This window comes from Astatotilapia calliptera, chromosome 6, assembly GCF_964374335.1.
Source record: "Astatotilapia calliptera chromosome 6, fAstCal68.1, whole genome shotgun sequence".
Lineage (NCBI taxonomy): Eukaryota > Metazoa > Chordata > Actinopteri > Cichliformes > Cichlidae > Astatotilapia > Astatotilapia calliptera.
In genome coordinates, this window is record NC_137427.1 from 29,412,092 (window position 1) to 29,434,702 (window position 22,611).

A 22,611-nucleotide genomic window follows, 5' to 3' on the forward strand; every position below is an offset into this window, starting at 1 on the left:
CCAATGGTCCACGTGTTCACCATTAGTGCATGAAGCAAGTGTATGTTTGTGGCTTCAGAGTGTTTCATTGATTCATTGATTAAAACTTGGTGTATGGAGACTGAGTAACAATAATCACACAGTATATGTGGATTTATGTTTTTGATAACCCTAAGCTCTTCAAATTATAAATCGGACTGATGGTTTATGTGTCACAAGCTTTAAAGACGCTAATAAATCAGTTTAAACCTGTGACTGATTAAATTTTGTAGGTGCCACAGTTAAACCATTCAAGTTTTATACATTTTTATTAAACTTTTCATACGTCTACATGACACCATCAGAATTATTTTGGCCGTGCGGTGGGTTCAATCTTCAAAAAGCTGGTGCAGGTGTTTTCACAAAATAGTCGAGCATCCAGATGTAAGAAGACTCCATTCAAATACAGGAGTAGTAATTTCACTATTGACCAAGTATCACAGCAGAGCCATTTTAAATGATTTGATGCGTCAACAAATATAAAATGTGCAACTGCCTGGCAGTCCAACCTCAACTCAGACAACAGTAACAGCCATGTGACGCAAACGAAATCCAGATACAGAAATTTCCTACACTGACCTTTTAAAGGGCTCACTAGTGTCCTACTATGTCTCGACCACAGACAGCGTAAAACAAGGACGTAGCTTAAAACTGTGCTGTAACCTTGCGCTCTTTTTAACAGCCAGCAGGGGGCGATAGCTGGAATTGAAAAAAATGACTTCCGGTCCTCTATAAATTTAAAGGCAAAGCACCTGACTTTACCTCAGTAAACATTTTCCTGCTCCAGTTTATCTGCTCAGTCACTCCTTTCATGTCATACTGAATTAAAAAGATGATAATTTTTAAAAATCTTGGTAGCCTACACGGTTCATTGTGATTGATTAGTCGTTAGCCAATGAGCATGAGCATAGTCTTTTTATTACAAAAATGTAGTTTCAATCATTATTTAGGCATCCAAATTCTTTTAGTTTTTGTCGACTAAATAAAAGATTATCACAGACTAAACCCAAAGTTGATTCATTCAACTAAATTATAAAGTGTAAATGTGTTTTTACCGGTGAGAGATGCTCCACATGGTTTACAAAGCATCTTATTTCCCTTGACATCAACTGTGAAATGTTTCCATATGTTTGCTCTTTCCTTCATCTCAAGCATTAAAATCTTTTCACATTTTCATGAGAAACCAGAAGCATGGGAGATTACTTCTGATTGGATCACTTCCAAACTCATCCTGCCTTTCTACACAGCCCAATCAGTTTGGATCGGAACAGTTTCATCTCGTTTTTATTCACTAACAAAAGCGTCAAAGGGGCATTTTGATCATAGCTTTTATTTAGTTATCTCGTTTGTCAGAAAAAAAGGTGTTTTATTGTTGTTGGTGGCAGAAGCTTTAAACTGGGGGTTTCATTAACTAGTGCGTGTTATCACTGTAGCTACATCCATCCGTCTCTGGTCTTTGGGAAAGCTTTAAAAATTGTGCTAAACCTTTCATAACTATTGTGAATGAGGGCAGCCTAGCAGATATTAGCTGTTGCTATTCTGCACTGTATGTGTGTTAAATGACACTTTTCCCAAACCAAGTCTGAATTTATGTGATGAGTTAGGGGACTTTTCACAGACCTTGGATGCTTGGATGGGGGTATCTGATGCACTGTGTTTGGGTGCAACAACATTAACAAAGCAGACACAGCAGAAGTAGTCTGGTAGGCATCAGTGAGTATATTATCAGTTTCCAGTCATACAGGACAATTACACAATCCACTGAAGCATCTCTCTCATCCAGAAACAATGTATCCAAATACAGTATCTCTCTGATATATATATATATATATGTATAATTTTCTCTGCACTCTCTTGTTATTTCAACATGTATTCCTCACCATTGCCATCATCACAATAAGCGCTTTTTCATCTGGAAGAATAGTTTTTCAAGAAGCATTTTTGTAAAACAAACCCTTTGATATCGCCTTCCTGTCTCTTTTTTTTTTCTTTTTGATACGAGCTCAAAGAACATCATTTGACACACTGTTACTACCCTGCATCGTTAAACAGTTACAAAAGTTTAATACAACTCAGACAGTTCATTTGATATATGAAAATTATGGGATATTGTATTACTTGTGAACAAAAAGTATAATGCATATCATAATTATACATGAACTGCAAAATGGCACAAAATGGCTGCCTTCATCACAGTTGTTGAGTTGTTTCACAGCCTTGTGAATTCTGGACTTTATTTTGGCACTTTTGGACATCCTGTTTCTGTAAGCTAACAGACTACCGACTTCACAAAACTCGAAACACCTTCATCATATGTGAAATTCTCCAAAGATGGTTGTGCACAAGCAAAGAGATATGATCTCTGTCATTAAAAACAGTGTAACTGTGGAGATTGTTTTCGGAAATTGATCATGAGAAGAGCTTTTAAAAAAAAGAAAGAAAACAAAAAAACCCCAACAAACAATGACATTTAAAAAAAAAAAATCACTAAGTTGATGCAGATTTTAGACAAAAGTAAACATTCGGAAAAATGATTAGTAGTCAAACAATCATAGCAAAGCAATTGGTCAATTTTCACTTACACTGCATGAATTACCAACATGTGATCATAGTACACTCATCAATATAGGTTGTCATAGTCAATATGCAATTACATTGTTGTTTGTTTGTTTGTTAGTTAGTTAGTTTATTTGCTTGTTTTATTCAATTTTAAATCATGCTTTTTATTTGTTCTTGTTTCTAATGTCTCTGTAAAGCACTTTGAATCACCTTGTTGTTGAATTGTGCTATACAAATAAACTTGCCTTGCCTTGCCTTACAAAGGAGGGCAACATAGAGACGGAGCAGGCTAAAGTCGGCCCTGAGGTCTGACTCCGACATCAGCCTGCCGGTGTGAGCAGCCGTGTGGCATTTAGGAGCGAGCAACATGTCTGTACTAAAGATAAAAATACAGCCAGTAGAGCTGCTACAAGAGCAGCAGTGTAACGTGACGCGCTAAACTACAATAAACTCAGAACAGTGTCGCTGCTGCAAACAAGATTAGCGGCCTACTGGCACCTTGACACTTGATTATTTTAGTCGCATTTCAGTGGAGCACCTGTAAATAATGTTCATGTGTGAACATTATTTAGGAAATACAAGAAATACAGCCGATTCAATTTTTTTTCTGAAAGTCAGATGAGATGATAAATATCACCCATGTTTATGCAGAGGTGTTAGCCTGGTTTAATGTGAAAAATGGAAGCTGGGGGGGCCAGCTAGCCTGGTTCTCCTCACTAATGTGGCAACAATAACTACCATTAACTACACAAAAATCTTTTATTTAATGTTTTAATCTTTGAAGCAAATGTAGCAACCTGCAAGGCAAAGGTTATTCAACTGAGAGGGTTAGCAGAGCTAGATTAATGAGCTAGTGGCTAACTGCTAACCAAGTCTTTAATTTTTTTTCTTTGCGCAATGTGTATAAAAAAAACAAACTGGCAGCTAGACTAATGTTTTACTGTTTGTAGCTAACAATCTTCAAAATATAAATTGTTACTCAATGTTTAGCACTGTTAACCGTTTGTGCTCGCTAGCAGTTTAACTGTGCAAATTCATGCTAATTTGCACAAAAAGTATGACAGCCTGAAATGTTTATTTCTAATATTAACATATTAACTAAAAAGATACCACCCTGCTTTGTAATATTTAAAAGTTGGTAATCAAGTTGTTTAGGAGTTATACTTTTAATGTGTCGCTGTTTATGTGCTACCTATCAAACTTTACAGCAGTGCCAGAAGGTAAACCAACCAGGTTGCTCAAGGACAGCTAAATGCTACCTTTCAGTGTCATCATCTGTCATGTGGCTCTTTCCTTACAGGCCACTGATGTCCTTTAAGAATCTTAGGGAGGTTTTATATCATATAACACTATTTTACCAACCAGGATATCTGTGCTAGTGTGCTTGCTAGCTTCCCCATAAAGCGAGACAGTTGTACTGCTTTGTTTATGAGTTTAAGCCACAACTCGCAGCTTTGTTGTGTTGCATATCTGTAAAACCACAGAGACATGTTAATCTGCTTTACTTCTGGTTACCTTATTGTTGAGATTAGAAAGAGCCAGGCTAGCTATTTCTAGGTGCTTCCAAACTTAATGCTAACTGCTGGTCAGTAACCCCTGGTAACCACCTGATGCTAAGGAAAAGCATGTATTCTGTGACCAGATGGTAAGAAGTTGCTGGCTGTTGCTAGGTGAAATTGGTCACAAAGAGGGCTGTGGGCTGAAAACCTTCATGCAGTTAGCTTATATGGAACACGCAGATTTGTCTGAAAAGATTCACAGTACTTGCAAAATGCAAAAAGTTGTGTCTTACTGCTGCAACCAAAATATTTTAAAAAGCACGACTTTTCCTTTGAATGCAAACTGTCTTTTTTTAAGTTTCACTAAAATTTGGAGAGTAACTATAGAAAATATTTGGCATCTTCCACGTAGAAATAGCATGCAGGTTTTGGGTGCAGCAACCTCTGTGCAACACTTTTACCTAGCAACAGCCAGCAACCAGTCCAACCAGTCAGAGAACACACATTTCACGTTGCCAGGGGGTTGGGAAGTGTGTGACTGAGGCTTAATCCCTACCTAGCTACAACGCCACGTACATTAACACTAGAGTGATATTATTTGCTATCAAATTGTGATGAGTTAAAAGGAAAAGACATTTTCCAAAATGTTGAGTGATTTCTTTCACCCTTCCAAATACAATATGAAATTGTGATTTATTTATTTTTTTGTACAGTATGTGTGGTGCAAGAGATACTAATGCAGACCAGTAATATGCGGCATGGTCAGTGATCTGTGTAGGAGTACTCAGGGTTAACAAATGAGAAGCCTTGGAATTCTTGCTGGTCCAGGTTGACTATAACGTCCTGATCTGGGGGGGTCAGCTCTGGGGGATGGCGTGTGAAAAAGCGGTCAAAGTTCTCCGCATCACGCCCACACTGCCATGGAGAGGAGAGGAGAGGAGAGAGATGGGGGGGGGGGGGGGAATGCAGTGAGTTTGATGAAGGATGACAGGAAAAAAAGGACAACAAGCAACAAAGAGAAAAAAGAGAAATACAACTAAAATATGGCATCAACCAATAAAATCATTCACAGCCGAAACTGTGGATTTCCATTGGTCCATACGTGAGCCAGGTGACATCTGCCTTCATCATTGGTGACTACACTCACATAAATAAATAAATCAGCTCTGCATTGGTGAGTGCAGTGACCAACGGCAGGTGATGGTTGGGTTTGAAGGATGAACAAACTAATCCTGATAACTTACCTTAAAGGTTTGAGCAAACTGTGGCATTTTCTTAACTACTGTGCAAAGATTTCTAAGGCATTTAGTGAAGGCTGATAAAGTGAACAGCTGAAGTGAGTCAGCGTGTCATATACTCACAGCTTTCGGTTTGAAAGGCGGCTGGACTTCCTTATTCTCCAGTTTTTCCCAGTCTATGTAGCGGAAGAAGGCGTGCTCCTTGATGTCTCTCTCACCTTCTGGGCCGCAGCCCAGACGCTTAGCCGGGTGTTTGGTCATCAGCTAGAGATTACACAAAGACATACAATGCAAGATGAGTCGTATTCGTTTAGTCTTTTTAAAACGGACCCATAATCAATCTGTAGCATGTATGCATTACATAAAGGCAGCATTTTTAAATTAAAAACAGCAATGCAAAGTCATTATGTCATGCAAAATATTATTAATGAGATGAAAAACAGTGATCTTTATTAATGTGTACTGTAACTATTTAACGCATTAGTAAACAAATAAAAAGATATCACAGATGAGGAGGTGTGGAGGGCAAATAAACAAGTACAATCATCGTTTGCTGCCACGAGCTGTTAAGAGGCAGTTCAGCCTCACTGCTGGAGGGTGCGCACTAACACGCAGCAGCCTTTATAATATGACGAACCCTCCAGTGCTCAGAGTGAAAAACAAGCAGAGGTTTCAGGGGCCACATTAGGAGTTACCCTGCATGTATGCGCATACAAGCATGTTTTCTTACCCCCTTGCAGATAGCAACTGCTTCTTTGGACATGGATTTAGGGTATGAGACGTGATGCTCCATGATGGACTGGAAAAGCTCATCTTCATCTTCACCATCGAAAGGCGGCTAGAGAGGCACAAATGCAGACCCTTTTTTTAGTTGTTGTTTTGGTAAAATAATAACAATAATAATAATAATAATAATTTAAGACGGTAAGCAGTAGATGAATACAAACCTGTCCAGCAAGCATTTCATAAAGCAGGACTCCAAAAGCCCACCAGTCCACAGACTTCCCATAAGGCTGATAGGCTATGATCTGCAAGAGAAAGAATAGGGTTGCAATCAATGTCTGAAAGATTAAAATAAACCAATCGACAACTAGACAGTGGCTAACCCGTAAAACACACCTCTGGAGCGATGTAGTCTGGAGTTCCACAAAAAGTCTTTGTGGTAATGCCATCAAGCATGTTTTCTTTACACATTCCAAAATCTGCAATCTTTATATGGCCCTCAGAGTCCAGCATCACATTGTCCAGCTTCAGATCCCTGCAAAAACATCCAAACGCACAGATGTTACTCACATCTGTAAACTAAAAGGGACCGGAAACTACACGCGAGTAGCCGAGCTGATTCAAAAACCATCTCACCGATACACAATGCCCTTGGAATGAAGGAAGAACAGGCCGATGGCAATCTCAGCAGCATAGAACCTAAAACAGAGGCAAACATCCGTCTTTAACTGAAAGGTGCGTTTGGTGATGCTCTGATATCTCCTATTGAAGCCCTTCAGAGAGGTTAAAGTGTGCCTCATGCATTTTCATTTTTTTAAGCACCACGAATGACAAAAACATCAACATTTGTAAGTATAACGCACAAAATGCATAAAAAGTTCATTTTATAACAGTTTTGGCTGCCACTTTAAGTAATGTATAACCTTTCTGAGCTGCAGAGCTTTTACTGCAAAGGAACTCGTCTCTCCTCATACACGGATCTGCGCAAGTGTTAAAACAGGAAGTACCTGTTAACCTGTCATCTGGTAAAGGTTTATCTTGACCTTTGTCTTCAACAAAGATGCCAGCATTATGTGAAGACCAGCTGCTGAGTGCATGAATGTAAATACAGACAGTTAAGGATTATGTGACAACAGTGGCAGAAAAAGGTAGGTGCTGCTTCATCCCTGTAGCTAACACCGGAGCTATGTTAGCAAAGCTTTGAGGTGGAATACACAGTTTAACTCGCCATCTGTTTAAACATTTCCTATTAAGGGCATGTTTTGATTGTGCTTGTGTAAACACCATGTGTGTAGATACAGGCTGAGAAATAGCTCTGTTAACTTGCATTATGTAATGTCATGCTAATTAGCCACGTGCACATATTGCTTACGTTAATGAGCCAAGTGGAGCGGCGGTAGTTAGTCCCTAAGATTCCCTGAGCTGTTATGTTTATTGGGCACATATTACACTTTTCATTTTTTTCCTCAATCATGCAGTACGGGAAATAAAATGAAACTACCATAAAAATAAAGACTGTTCATTTCTTTTATAAGTGAACAAGGGGGGTCGAATTTCTTTTTTCTCCAGCTATATATGAAGATAAAATGGCAATTTTTTATCTCACTCAATGTAAGTCAAAAGCTCTTCTTTCAGACTAAACACTGAGTCAATGAGAACAGATATGTTTAATGAGGTCATCACAGGAACACAGCTGTTCAAACATTCTGTTTGCAAGATGGAGCCAATCAAAGTGTGGCTGACTTAATGGAAGGAAGAGGGGAGCCAAGACTGCTCGTTTGAGACAGTGAATTAACTGACGAGCTGCACCAAGATCCAGTAATGTATAAAAAAGGATTATTTTGGAATTGTGAATATGCAAAGTTATCTTAGTCCTGAAGTGCGATTTGGAGATCTGGAGTATTGTTGCATCACTTATAAGCAGTGTTGGGACTAACGCGTTATTAAGTAACGCGTTACAGTAACTACGTTATTATTGTGGTAAGAGCACAGTAACTAGTTATTATGCCAAGACCGGGAACGCGTTACTCGTTACTGGGATTTAGATAGGCTCGTTATTCGTTACTTCCTGTGGTGGCTATCGCGGAGCTTCCACAGATTCAATAACATTAGCAAGTGGTGGAGGCCAGCAGGTGGATGAAGGAAAAGGGAGGCAAGAGGAGAGACCCGAAGCAGCCGCTGGTCTGTGAGTGTCAGTTGAACTGAACTTCAGGTAAGAAGTTATGACCTGCAGTCCATCTGGGTCAGATATGAACCAAGTTTAGGTGGAGTTTATTTTTGTTATGCTGAATTTTTCGTACTGCGTGCTAGCTAGCATGACGGAGTTTCTATACAGCTGGGTGGGTGCTATGTTACTGATGTTGAACTTTATTTTGTTCATAAGGTTAATTATTAGAGTTGCCAACCGTCCTGTAAAAAACGGAATCGTCTCGTATTCAGAGAAAATATTACGCGTTTCTTATTGAGGTGAAAAGGAACAGTTTGTCCCGGACTTCAGCTACAATGAAAAAGACACAAAGCTGGAGTTATTCTGTGTTTACGCTGTCAGCTGCCTCTTCTTCTCTCATCCTCTCCCCCTCCCTCTCCTGTTTCTACTTCAATCATGAAACTGATCAATGATCAGCTGATCGGCTTTTCTCTCTTGTTTATTTATCGCTCACTTTGCGCCAGAAAGAGGAAACCAGCGGATGTCGCGCTAAACAACAGCAGCACGTTTAAGCTTGATCAGCTGTTGTTAGAATTTATTTAATATTAATTTCTAGTATCAGCTGATGTTTGCTGGAGCCACAGCTGTAAATCTGCTGGTCATGATATCGGTTTGGTTATGTGGTGAGAGGGAAACATGAAGATGAAACCAGGAGACGTCCTTACTGAATCATCAGAGCTGTGATGGAGAAACAGGTTTACCTTTTAGGTCACATGAGTGAGTTGAAGGGAAGTTATGAACTGTTTCTGAGAGACAAATAACATCAGGATCCTTTTCTAAGTAGCTGACAGCTGGTAACTGTGCAGGGGCGGATCTAGTAAAGTGTTGCCAGGGGTCCATGTAGGGCATTAAAAGGGAGAGGGGGGCACAAGGAAATACTTTCTTATTCTCATTTAAAATGTCTCACTTTTAAAAAAATAATTATCTGAGTCTTACAACAAACGACTGATAGATTGATACATATATACCATCAGAACAGTGTACATCACCGTCACAACAGTGTTTGTTTTCATTCAAAGGCTTTATGATTTTTCCTATAATGGTGGGCCGGCCTCTAGTCAAAATGCCCGGGACGATTTTTTTGTCCCAGTCCAGCCCTGTATGCAGCTCATCTGCAGTCTGGTGTTACCTACATCTTCCTATTCAGAAGGCAGAATTTCCGAGTTCTGAGTACAATCGAAAGCACCACGACTGCAGTTTTTGTGTTGGATGTAAAAAGCGAGGATAGAATGGCTAGGATAGAATCAGGCGTGGGATTTCTCTCGTGGAAATGTGCACATTATTTTTTCCTTTCTATTGGTAGGTGGCACAGTGCACTTGTGGCAAGTAAGCAAGCTAGAAGACTGGCAATCTTGCTGGGTATCCAGTTACGGAAGCAACACATTAACAAGAGAATTCTGAGTTAAATCAAAGTTACTTTCCCTAGTAACTAGTTACTCTGAAAGTAACGAGTAACTTGAAGTAACTGAGTTACTTTTGATAGAAGAAACTAGTAATGTAACTAAGTTACTAATTTAAAGTAACTTACCCAACACTGCTTATAAGTAAGAAAGCAAGAACAGACGAGGAGAAGCAAAAACAAGATATTAAGGGTGGCACATCAACTTTGATGTGAAACTAAACTTATTAGTTAAGGAAAGTCTGGATGCCAAATTCTGTTTTGTTAATCACCATTGAGTTTCTTAAGTGGGGGATTGTTTAAGAGCATCGAAATGCTTGATTCTCTTCTAGATTTGATCAAACTCACTGTCTGTGTGTGTGTGTGTGTGTGTGTGTGTGTCTGTGTGTGTGTGTGTGTGTGTGTGTGTGTGTGTGTGTGTGTGTGTGTGCGTGTGTGTGTGTGTGCATGCACTCACACAGCATGAGGCTCCTTAAACTTGCCGACCTGTTGGATATGGTACATAAGGTCTCCTCCATTAATATACTCCATGACAAAATACAATCGGTCCTAGGAGCAATAAAGAAGAAGCAGGAGACCAGAAGAGAGGAATAAATTATTCAGAATCACAGTTTACTGACAGGCTGATAATTACACAGTTCAAATTTACACAGTAAACAGACCAAAGCAAACAAGCCATGGAAAGCACTCTGATAACATTATAAAAGATAAGAAGCTGGTCGTGCTTCAAGCTGTCTCACCATGGTTTGGAAGCATGAGTGCAGCTGAGTGAGGAAAGGTGGTTTTCCTGACAGGGCGAGGACTCTCTTCTCCACCATGGTGCACTCCACGTCATCATCTTGGATCACCACGTCTTTTTTCAGGATTTTGATGGCGTACAACTCATCTGTGCCTTTCCTCTCAGCCAGCATCACCTTTGAGGGAGTCAACCAAAGGAAATCAGTGAGTTTTAAAGAGATTTCATTCATGCCATGTTTACATCAGAAACATCACATTTCTACTGACGCGTGCCCCACCTTGCCGAAGCTGCCCTTGCCCAGAACCATGATGAAGTTGAAATCTGAGAGCTTGACGCGGTCCTGATTGCCGTTGCTGTCGTACTTGCACACCGAGGAGGAAGAAGAGGAGTCAGTGGGCTTCCCTGGACCCACTCTCGCTCTCTAGAGAGAGAATTAAAATGGGGAAGGGGGAAGAAGTAGTTTATTAGAGAACAAGAAATAGGCAAGAGCACAAATTAAACCAGTCGTCATTCTCGTCGATTTCTGTGAGTCTTACCTCAAACTTTTGCCGTAGCTCCTCATTACCATCCTCTCCATCTGGCTGGACAGGAACATTAAAGTATTCTCCTTCCTCCTGGGACAGCATCTTAAACCTAAACCCCAGAATGAAAGCAGAGCATTGCCAGACAAAATCCAGGATTATCACCAGACTATGACAACAAAGCCTCCTAAACATTCACACCCCTGCACGTCCTGCCTGTATCATTTCTAGTTACACCTGTGTAATTTTCTCACCATCCATCTATCCCTTGTTTCTGTAGCTCTGAGATCCCAAAGGACAGTGATCCCATGAAGTCATTCCTGCTGGTCAAATCCCAGTCCCAGACCTCTACTGACAGACGGCGGTCCTTGTCAGTTTCTTTGAGGTTGCTAAAAGGAAAAAAATGGAGGACAGTGAAACGGAAGATAAAGTGCGTTCCTAATATAGCTAAAAATGAAAACCTGAGATCACAGTCCTCTCATCTCTCTCTGTACAAACTTAAAAACAATGCAGCAAATCACAGTTTTTCATACCTTTCCTACCCGAGAATAGCTCGAAAAACAACGAGCACAAACAGGAGGAGGAGAGAGGACTGGGTCACTTGCACGAGCTCCAGTTAGGTTTGCGCATATGCGACTCAAAATGAGGCCAAGTGAGTAACTTTAATCAAAAGGCAAGTTATGTTCAACAAAAAGGTGTCTCACAAAGTGAAGGTCTCGTTCCACGTGGGGTTGAGGGAGCATTTGATGGTCTTTGTCTTCTGCTTGCTCTCACTCTTGGGATCGGGAATCAGCTTGAGCTTGACGTAGGGGTCTGACAGGCCGTTGGGATCCATAGGCACCAGGTTCTTAGCCTCTTTGACTGTGGGGGGGGGGGTTGAGGACATAAATACAAATAAGTGCCAGAAGATCCCAGGATAAAACACACTTTTAGACTGTCCGCAATTTGTCCTTTCCCAAAGTGTTAGCGCAACCCATCCATGTCTAAAGCTTCAGCCTGCCCTAAATAACTCTGGCCACATTAGACAACACTTAACAACAGTTTAGTTTCTGTTCCATAATCAATCCACAGCTGTCTGAAAGGGAGCGCTGGCACGTGGGTGCATGTCCCAGTGGCAATGTGGGTCAATCGTTGGATCATTGATCAACTAATGGACTTTCCGGTTTTAGTCTTAGGCTGGCAGAGAGCTTTGAGATGCACTCAGTGCGCTCGTGTGTGTGGGAGCACTCACTGGTGACGGTGAGAGTGTCGTCAGTGATCTGCGCAGAGATGTGGATGCGTCCTCGCCTTTCCGTGTGATCCGTCCCGCACAGGCTCGGGACGTTGGCGACACATCGCTTGTGGATGTTCATCATACAGTCTGAACAGAGAGAGAGAGAGACAGGAAAATTGTGCAGGTTGGTTATGAATCACAATCATCACAGTCTGTCTAACATGTGACAGTCTGTGCCCTAAACCCCCCCAAAGTAATTACCGGAAGGCTTTCAGTGCCTTATTGCCAGATTAAAAGAGATTTAGGGCTGCACCCTAACAGACACAGGGGGCTTAAAAAATTAATCAAAAAAAACAAAGAGGTAAATTTGGAGACAGTTAGATAATAAGTAAAAACATGCTGGGTACTTAAAGTAATGAAAACTATTGAACTCTCAGATCCCGGACACCAGACCAAATATCACCCATACTCGTTAGGTCAGAGCAACCAGAGATGTGACCTCACCCAACCCCCAAAACCATCCTATAGTCCCTGACGTATGTAAATAAAAACAGATCCATCCATCAAATCCATAAATCCATACTTTATTCATAGTAGAACACAGAAAAACATCAAATGTACCATTTTAAGAAAAATATACTGGCTCATTATGAATTTGATAGGAGCAGCACTTCTCAATACAGGGGCATGTCTACCACTGTAGCAACAGCAAGTCTGCAAACATCTGAGATCAGAGGATTCTCCAAATCCTTTCAGTTGGTGAACTGGAGGGAGGCAAGTTTAGCACCTGGGCTCCTCTGCTATGGAGCTCTGTAATATGAGGTTTAGCATTGTCTTGGTGAAATATGCAGGGCCTCACCTGTAGAAGATGTCATCTGATGTTGCCTTTCTAGTTGTGCCAGCTGCCAAATTCCATAAACAGTAATGCACTCCAATACAATTAGAGATGCAGGCTTTTTGAACTGAGCACTGATGACAAGCCGGATGGTCTGCAGGATGTGGCGTCCACGTTTTCCAAAATAAATTTCAGACTTCGATTCGTCTGACCACAGAACAGTTTTCCACTTTCCTCAGTCCATTTTAAATGAACCTTGGCCCAGAGAAAATGCCTGAGGGCCGAAGAGCACCAACACTAAAGCTATGTGTTGTATATACAGGTTGGTCAGAACAGTTTAAAAATTTGTCTTCGGTAATAAAAGGCACAGCTAAACATTAAATCTGGACAGTGAGAGTAGAACACAGTTTAAGCAAAACTCATTATTTTACAGACTAGTAAGTTGGAAACAATTTGATCATTGCAAGAACACAGACAAGTCTAATAACCCATGGTCATTTCTCAGTACGTCCACTAGATGGCAGACATTTCTGATGTACCACATTTTGCTCCACTCTGTTGAATCAGTGGGTGGTGTTGAGGTTCTGAAGGTGGAGAGTGAGAAGTTAATCTCTTGCTCTCTGTAGGTTTTCTTTTCCAGTAACAATAATGTTTCTGTGACCGTGGATTTCAATGTATTATCTCCAACAGGCACTAAACACACCCATGAGAACCATTAATCCATTAACGAGTGTAAACCTTGAAGACTACTTGCGCTTGTCTGCCAACACTTACAGAAATAAGTCTCATCTTCTGTATGATAATTATACATTTACAATTAATGAACAACTCGAGTGTTTCTATGGATTAATAAATAACCAAACCCGCTTGTAAATTATGTCAAATAAGGTACTCTAGTATTTTCATGATGCAAAGTCAAAGCACAATGAGGAAACATCTGCCCACTAAATAATGCTGGCCTGAGTATAGCATTGCAGAGAGGTAACCTACTTCCTCTTCGTGCCAACACAAACAGTTTGTGACACAACTAAAGAAATGGAGGGGGGAAAATATTATGAGCAGCTTGATTATTGTGAAGTATTCATGCAAACTGCAGTCAGTGTTCAGCAGTGGAAGCTTTAACTTTAGCTGTAGCAATATGTGTGTCATTAATGCTGTAAAGCATTAACGACAGAGTGAAGCTTCTGTAGTAGTAAAACTGATCAGGACAGGAAAAGAACTGATAAATCTGATATCAGATCAGATATAATCTAACGAACATCAGTTTCAGCATAAACTTTTATTGTCAAATGAAAAGCTTCTAGATGACAGAAATGTTGATCTTTGCCCGAGTATCCTGTGCTGCACTCTATGCTGCAACAGCATTAGTTTTTTCGCCCGTGCTCATCTACATTGTGAAAAACTGAACACACTGAATTTGCCTTTTTTTTTTTTACCACAGAAGTGAAGAAATCTCAAAAACCTGAAACTTGTGGCCAATTCCTCAAGTCTTCCTCTTTCTTTCCTTTTTTTACACCATCTCGTAAATGTGAGAAACAACCAGATTTCATTTTCTAAACGTAGTCTACTTCCATACAAGTATCGAATCACCCAATCACATGGCAGCAAATCAGTGCTCTTAGGCATGCAGACATGGTCTACACGGTCTGCTTAAGTTCAAGCCAAAAATGAGGAAGAAACAAAATTTAAATGTTTCTCAATGAGGCAGGGTTGTTGGTGCAAAACTGACTGGTGTGAGTGTTTTAGAAACTGCTGATATGCTGGGATTTTCCCACATAGTCAAAAAAATGAGAAAAAATATCCAGTAAGCGGAAGTTGTCTGGGTGAAAATGCCTTGTTGAGCTCTGAGAGAATGGCCAGACTGCTTTGAGCTCAGAGGAAGGCAACAGTTACTCAAATCCCCACTTGTTACATTCAAGGTATACAGAAGAGCATCTCTGCAGAAGAGCCTCACATTGAAGCAGATTGGCTGCAGCAGCAGAAGACCACACCAGAGGACATTTATGAGTTAAGTACAGAAAACCACGGCTATAGCTAACACGGGTTCACCAAAATAAGACAAGAGAAAATCAGAAAATAAATGTTGTCTGGTCGGATGAGCCCTGATTTCTGCTGCGTTATTCAGATGCTCAGTAGATGAGCATCAATACTCTCATGTCATTATTGACCAGTATCTCTGAGAAATGTTTCCAGCACCTGTGCCACAAAGAATTAAGGCACCTATAAAGGGAAATGGGGGTCCATCTCAGTACTAGCAAGGTTTAAAAAGAGCGTAAAATGCAAGCTTCTAAAGCACAAGGCTTCCTTTCTGAAACACAGGCAGATATTCGTGTACTTACGGTCACATTTCATTCCCTGGTGTATCAGCCCGTACAGGAGGGAGCCACAGTGGTCACAGAAGGTGGGGCTTGAGTAAGTGTGGACCCTAAACTTGTGTTTACTACGAGGATCCTGTAAAGAGGAGACAGAAGATGCTTGAGTACAATTATATTCAAATAACTCAGACTGTTTCGGGTTGTTAAAAGATTTAAAGCTGCAAGGTTAGGTGTTCTCAGTTGTCCTGTTAGTCGCCATTTAAAGCCTGGACTCAGCTAAATTACAAGAAAAGGGGTTCTCAATTTCCTCTAACAGGTTCTTAATCATAATGTGTTTAATTTGCAAACCCACATGGATGCAAAAATAAAGTATATGGACAGCAGAACATTTCAGTCAGTGACTGATGATGAATCATTTTAAACCATGCGATATATCACGGCGCAAAAAAATCATATGATCTCCACTCCCCATGGCAGGGATTAGCCATAAGTAGATGACTTACAGTACTGATTTTCTCCAGAGTAAAGCCTTTAAATGTTTAAATATTTTACGGGAAAACAAAAGAACTAATGTGAGCATGAGAGACCAAGAGATAGAGATGGAAAACTGAGTGAATTTGGAGGATGCACAAAAATAGGTAACAACAGCACTGGTGATATAACAAAAACAAAGAGCGGAGTTTGAGATTAATAAACATCAGTGACATGAATTTAAAATTAATTCAAACCCACAAATGGTGTGTGTGTGCGCGTGCGTGCGTGAGTGAGTGAAAGAGAGTGAGATATTGGGTCATTAACCTGATGCAGCCAGCCAGCACATTCTCCTATACTGACGTGTCTGAATGTGATTTGTGGCTGACATGTCAGCAGGAGTAAGGCTAGGAGGTTAGGGCTGTGTGTGTGTGTGTGTGTGTGTGTGTGTGTGTGTGTGTGTGTGTGTGTGTGTGTGTGTGTGTGTGTGTGTGTGTGTGTGTGTGTCTGTCTGTCTGTTCAGGTTAAATATTTTTTAATGCATGAAGCTGTTCTGCTGTTGAATAATGGTTATTAATAAAATGAGCATGGTCAGCACTGGGTTTTGTTTTGCTAATGTGCTGTTTATCGAACACACACACACACACACACACACACACACACACACCTGTGCACGAACAGAGGTGTGTGTCTCTGACCTTTGCTTTCAGGTCTGACTAAAAATAAGGAGTAAAGGATCGAATAATCAAGCTGTGTAGATGTTTTATTCGTGCACAAGTGTGGGTGTTTACTTTCTTTATACTTACATCGGAGGCAGGTCCTTTGTCGGCCCCCGGACAGGAGAAGGTGACAAATTCATGACAGCGCTTATGGACCACAAAACAGCACACTGGGGAGAGGGAAAAAAGTGAAAATCAGCTCGGGCTTCTTTGCGGTGCCAAATAAGGCGACACAATAACAACACTGAGATAAATCAATATGTCAATTATGTGGCATTAGTCACTGCAAAAAAAGCTCCTCGTATTTCAGCAGTTCACATGCATTTCTTTCTTGCTTCCAACATCTATAGTTAGTCTTTGCTTCAGTTTAGATGATTTTAAATTTAACCACAGCATGGTGGGAAGTCTAATAATCACGCCCAGTAACATTAAAGCTGCCACAGGAAACTTCCCATGTTAGAAGCTTCAAATGGCAGCAGGCAGTATAGCTGGTGATTTGACTGCTTGTTCCTGCTTGCTGCTTGAAATTATTCAGTGTAGCGACTGAAATAAACAGTTCATACTTGCATCCTTATATAGCACATGGCAGCTAGTAGGAAATAAATCCTGTTAGAGGGAAACTAGAAAGACAAAAAGTGCTTAAGATCTTCTGATCTTCACTCATTGCCGGGTAACGCAATACAAGAATTTGTGTCTTATTTAAAGATAATCATAGAACAAAATGTGAATTTTTGTAACAAAGCTGGTTATTTTCTCAGTCATTAAAATATCAGAAAGTACCCATCACAAACTTATAGTCAAACAAACAGTCCAACCCGACGACGTTTAGTTCACCATCTGAATCTTGTTGGCGGGAAAAGCAGAAATACTTTGTTACTGTACAGCATGCTTATTTAAATGAACACCCCAACATTATACTATTTAAGACTGTGGCTCAGTTGAACACCCTATTAGTCTTATATAGACCAAAAAAAAGAGAGCTATCAATTAACATCCAGAAGCTGGTTGAGTTGGGAGCAAATGACGAGGAACACAGACAAAAATGTCATTTTAAACATCGGTTTACAAGAACAAATCTCTCCTTCAGTTTATGTTATAAAGTTATGGATAGGGATGTCACCAGAACTGGGACTGATGGTACCTTTAGATTTCAAAACACTGAAAGCATTTTAAAATTAAAGCTGGTATATGCACCGAGTAGGATTGTCCACAAAATCTGCACTAACTTATAATAGAAATTACCATCAGATTAAATATTCACTTGCAGCAGAACTGGTACCAACAGTACTGTCATCACCTCAGCCAGCTGACACACAAACGTCACACAGCCCCTCCCCTCACTAGCAGCTGAACTGCTGTTGAAGCATCTTCAGACATCCCGATCTGTGAGGTCAAGAAAGCTCAAGTATTAAACAGCTATTAATATTAACTGCTAGTATTAATAGCTGCATTAGCCGTCTGTTATCATTTTGTTATGGATAACACAATTATTTGTGTCCAAAGTGAGTTACATTTCTCTTAAAGTACCAGACTGAAGCAACAAAAAGTCTACCAGCAGCTAGACAGAAACGGTGGCAGCCTACCTTAATAAATCTATCTGATCAGCAACGAAATATGGGGTCAAGTTACCAGAAGCACAGGAAATAAACAGGGCTGAAAGTCAATACATTTAATCCAACCAATATTGTTTTATCTTTATTTATCCTTTGTCATTCTTTCCATGTGTTATTGTATCCGTAAAATGGTATTGAGTTTGAAATTCTAGCATTGTGACGACCTTCTTGCTCCTCTTGGGGGTTGGAGTGGGATGGGAATTTTTGTTGGGTAGATTTGGAAGTGGAAGTGAGCAATTTTGAGGTATCTGCAGTTTATCTGAATATTTACTTTTCTGACCGCTTTTGACTTTAACACAAACATCTCTGCTTTCTACTACTTGGATTTTCAAAATAAGATCCTTCATTTATAACGTGTTTGTGGGAAGTTGTTTCATGTCACTGCACATCTTCCCTAAAGCAGGCCAATTTCAACCTAAAGATAAGGAATAATAGCACAATGTGCTTATTGCTGATGTAAAAGAAGTCAAGTTGAGGAGGCAAAAAAAAAAAACAACAACCCAGAGTAAAGAAGCTAAAGTTAAAGGACGAGCTAGAAAAAAATATCCCTGAAAGAGCTGCTTTTCATTTTTATACTTTAAGTTCGTTTCAGCACCTGTGCTTTTTCACTTTTATTCAGTTAAAGAAGTTCAGTCAGTACTTAAAACTCTATCAATATCTTTTAAAATAACTATTAGTGTATCTACTCGAGAGAAAAATGTCTGCCAATTTACCAACTCTGCAGCGCTGGGAATATCTACATTTGCTCTGGACCTAGCTGCTCAAATTTGTTTCGTTTTGTTTTTTCAGTTTGAATTTAGTTATTTGCTTATTAAAAAAACTATTCTCAAGTTAATTTTTGTGTTCTATATTTGGTATCCCTGTTGGTACAATATCGCCACAAATATGAGTGACAGCGAGTCAACACACGCTCATATCCATTCAGTTCAGTTCTATGTTGTTTCGTTGACTTCGTCATTTGCCAGCAGAAGCTAGCAGCAGTGCAAATGAAACAGAGGAGGCAGCAGAGGGAGGTATTGCATGTTGCCACATCAGTAGTTATTGTTAGTCTACTAGTGCTCAAAGTCATTCTTAAGATTTCTCTCTGTTTCTGACGCTCACTCTCAAAATTTTCAGGGAGAGAAACACTACTTTGGACGTTGGTTAGGTTAAACGCTTGCTGTTGGGAAGCTTTTATTATACTTATTTTAACATAACATGTCGTCCTCCGCTCGATTCAATTTCATTTTATACGTCAACTTTATATACACGACGTGTTTTAGGAGGAAAAAGGAGAAAGAAAAACTTCTGTATCTGTATTTGAACGCAGCTATGACTTGAATTAAGCTAGTCCAAATAAAATGAAGAGTAACACTAGAACGCTTCAATTGCACACTAATACCAACAACTGGGTGTTCATATTTATCCATTCATCTCTAACATTTTTTTTTCATTTACAAAGAAAAGTTGCTTACATAAATCCTGATGTTGCCTTATGTATAAAAGAAAGATTCCCAGTCTCAAATTCAAATCAAATTCAAATTCAAATTTTTATTTGTCACGTACACAGTCATACACAGTACGATATGTAGTGAAATGCTTGGACAACTGCTCGTGACCTAAAGAAAACAAAAAAGGAAAAGGCTATGAATAAGAAAGGAAATAAATATGAAAAATTAAAAAGGGTAAATTTAACTAGGAAGGAATAAAATATAAATTAAGGTTAAAAATGAAATAACTGTACAACACAAATTAGAATGAAGGGTAAATTTAACTGGGAAGAATAAGATAAAGATAAATATATAAATTAAAGTTGAAAATAAAATAACTGTACAACAAAATACACAATACACAATATAGAACTATATAAGAATGTATGAAGGAATCTAAATATAAATAAATATATACACAATAACAGCAGCTGTACAAGTATTAACCGGAAATGAAGAATATAGTGACCAGTGTTGTGCAAAACCAAAGTCCAGAAAGTCCAGTGTGTGTGTAAGAACCATATGTGTGGGTCAGTACTGTGTGGTGGTGTGATTGAGAGACCGTATCGCCTGCGGGAAGAAGCTCCTCCTCAGTCTCTCTGTGTTGGTCTTCAGGGAGCGGAATCGCTTTCCTGACCTCAACAGAGAGAACAGTCTGTTGTTGGGATGGCTGAGGTCCTTCACGATCTTCCTGGCCTTGGTCCAGCACCGCATGCTGTAGATTGAGTGCAGGTCAGGGAGCTCGGAGCGGATGGTGCGCTCAGCTGACCGCACAACCCTCTGTAGAGCTCGTCTGTCCTGCATGGTGCTGTTCCCGAACCAGGTTAAGATGTTTCCCGCCAGGATGCTCTCTATGGTGCACGAGTAAAAGTTCCTGAGCACCTTGGAGGGCAGTTGGAAGTCTCTCAAGCGTCTGAGGTGGTAGAGACGCTGTCGGGCCTTTTTCACCACGGTGTTGATGTGACAGGACCATGACAGGTCCTGCGTGATGTGAACTCCGAGGTATTTGAAGCTGTCCACTCTCTCCACTGGGCACTCGTTGATGACGGGGGTCTGGTAGTTCCTCTCCTGCTTAGTGCTGAAGTCCACTATCAGCTCCTTTGTCTTACTGACGTTTAGAAGGAGGTTGTTCCTCTGGCACCAGTTCTCCAGATTCCTAATCTCCTTCAGGTAGGCCGTCTCGTTGTTATCAGAGATCAGGCCCACCACGACGGTGTCGTCAGCAAACTTGATGATGGTGGTGGAGCTGGTAGTGGCCACACAGTCATATGTGTACAAAGAGTACAGCAGGGGGCTCAGAACACACCCCTGGGGGGCTCCAGTGCTGAGAGTGGTGGAGGCTGAGACATGTCCGCCCATCCTTACTGCCTGTGGTCTGCCAGTTAGGAAGTTGGAGATCCACTGACACATAGATGAGCTGAGTCCCAGATGCTCCAGCTTGGTGGTGAGCGTGGAGGGAATTATGGTGTTAAATGCAGAGCTGTAGTCTATGAAGAGCATTTTAACATAATTCCCCCTTCTAGTGTCCAAGTGAGTGAGTGATGTGTGGAGGAGATGAGAGATGGCATCGTCTGTGGAACGATTTGGACGGTAAGCGAACTGTAGTGGGTCCAGTGTGTCTGGTAGTGAAGAAATGATGAAGTCTCTGACCAGGCGTTCAAAGCACTTCATCACTACTGAGGTGAGGGCTACAGGGCGATAGTCATTGAGAGAAGCAGGGTGGGGTTTCTTCGGGACAGGAACAATGATGGACTCTTTGAAGCATGTGGGGATCACCGACTGAGATAAAGAGATGTTGAATATCTCAGTGAACACAGGAGCTAGCTGGTATGCGCAGTCTCTTCGGATACGACCTGGGATGCCGTCTGGTCCTGCTGCTTTCCTGGTGTTCACTCTCTTGAAGGCTCTCCTTACTTCATGCTCGGAGATGACGAGCACGTTTCCGGTGCTGGCAGTATCTTCCTGTCTGCAGCCGTTAGCGCCGCTAACACTAGCATTGTTGGAGACCTTAGCTGCAGCCTCGAAGCGAGCATAGAAAGTGTTCAGCTCGTCTGCCAGAGTCACGGCCGCGTTCGTCATACCGGTTGTTGGTGCTTTATAGTCCGTTATTGTCCTTAGTCCCCGCCACAGGCTCCTAGAGTCACTCTGTTGGAGTTGTGACTCTAGTTTCCTCCCGTAGCGCTGCTTCGCCTCTTTCACCGCCCTCCGCACGTTATATGACGCGGCTTTGTACGGGTCCATGTCCCCCGTCATGAGTCCCGTGTTGTAGGCAGCGGTGCGGGATCTCAGAGCGTCGCGGATGGTTTTATCCACCCATGGCTTCTGGTTGGGAAACGTTGTGATAGTCTTTGTCTCCACGGTATCATCCGCTAGTTTCCCGATGAATCCCACAACCGCTTCCGTAAACACGTTGACGTCATCGTCGGAGCTGTTTCTGAACATGCCCCAGTCTGCGTCATCGAGTGCGTCCTGTAACGCGGCCACCGATTGATCCGTCCAGCGCGCGACCTTCCTCTGAACCGGAACTTCCTGTTTCAGCCTTTGTTTGTATTTTGGCATGAGGAAGATGGCGGCGTGATCAGATTTGCCAAACGGGGGGCAGGATTGTGCCTTGTAGCAGTCCTTGACCGTAGTGTAGCAGTGGTCCAGTGTCCTTTCACCCCTGGTGGGGCAGGTGATGTGTTGATAAAAGTTCGGCGCTGCGCGTTTGAGGTTGGCGCTATTAAAGTCCCCCGTCACAATAAGCGCAGCGTCCCGGTGTTGTGTCTGGTGCTGTGTGAGTGCCTCATGCAGCTCGCATAAGGCGGTGACCGTGTCCGCTTGTGGTGGAATATAAACGGCACTTACAATGACCGATGTAAATTCCCGAGGTAGATAAAAAGGACGACACATGATGGACAGTCGTTCCAGATTTGGTGTGCAGGAGCGTGTGAGAGGAACAACGTTCGCACTGTTGCACCAGTTGTTGTTCACCATTAAACACACGCCGCCTCCCCTTGACTTCCCCGAGTCCCGTGTCCTGTCCATGCGGTGAACCGAGAAGAACTCGGCCGGCTGGATGGCGTGGTCCGGCA

The 22,611-nt window shown here is 41.3% G+C and overlaps 1 protein-coding gene across 2 annotated transcripts in view; it reads right to left on the bottom strand.

Moving 5' to 3' along the window:
- prkcba (protein kinase C, beta a) overlaps positions 1 to 22,611 on the bottom strand; it is a 51,327-nt gene that overhangs the window by 3,537 nt on the left and 25,179 nt on the right. Inside the window, exons 3-17 of one of the 2 annotated variants that reach the window (XM_080303082.1) lie at positions 16,543 to 16,625; positions 15,290 to 15,401; positions 12,134 to 12,262; positions 11,607 to 11,763; positions 11,157 to 11,291; positions 10,918 to 11,014; positions 10,659 to 10,802; positions 10,383 to 10,556; positions 10,100 to 10,191; positions 6,674 to 6,736; positions 6,434 to 6,572; positions 6,262 to 6,342; positions 6,045 to 6,152; positions 5,438 to 5,578; positions 1,718 to 4,991 (exon numbers count right to left, since the gene is read on the bottom strand). In XM_080303082.1, coding sequence (XP_080159208.1) covers positions 4,839 to 4,991; positions 5,438 to 5,578; positions 6,045 to 6,152; positions 6,262 to 6,342; positions 6,434 to 6,572; positions 6,674 to 6,736; positions 10,100 to 10,191; positions 10,383 to 10,556; positions 10,659 to 10,802; positions 10,918 to 11,014; positions 11,157 to 11,291; positions 11,607 to 11,763; positions 12,134 to 12,262; positions 15,290 to 15,401; positions 16,543 to 16,625 — 1,808 coding nt within the window. In that variant the 3' untranslated portion in view covers positions 1,718 to 4,838. Of the gene's footprint in view, positions 1 to 1,717; positions 4,992 to 5,437; positions 5,579 to 6,044; positions 6,153 to 6,261; positions 6,343 to 6,433; positions 6,573 to 6,673; positions 6,737 to 10,099; positions 10,192 to 10,382; positions 10,557 to 10,658; positions 10,803 to 10,917; positions 11,015 to 11,156; positions 11,292 to 11,606; positions 11,764 to 12,133; positions 12,263 to 15,289; positions 15,402 to 16,542; positions 16,626 to 22,611 lie in introns of those variants that run through there. The other variant, XM_026171523.2, reaches the window with a different exon arrangement.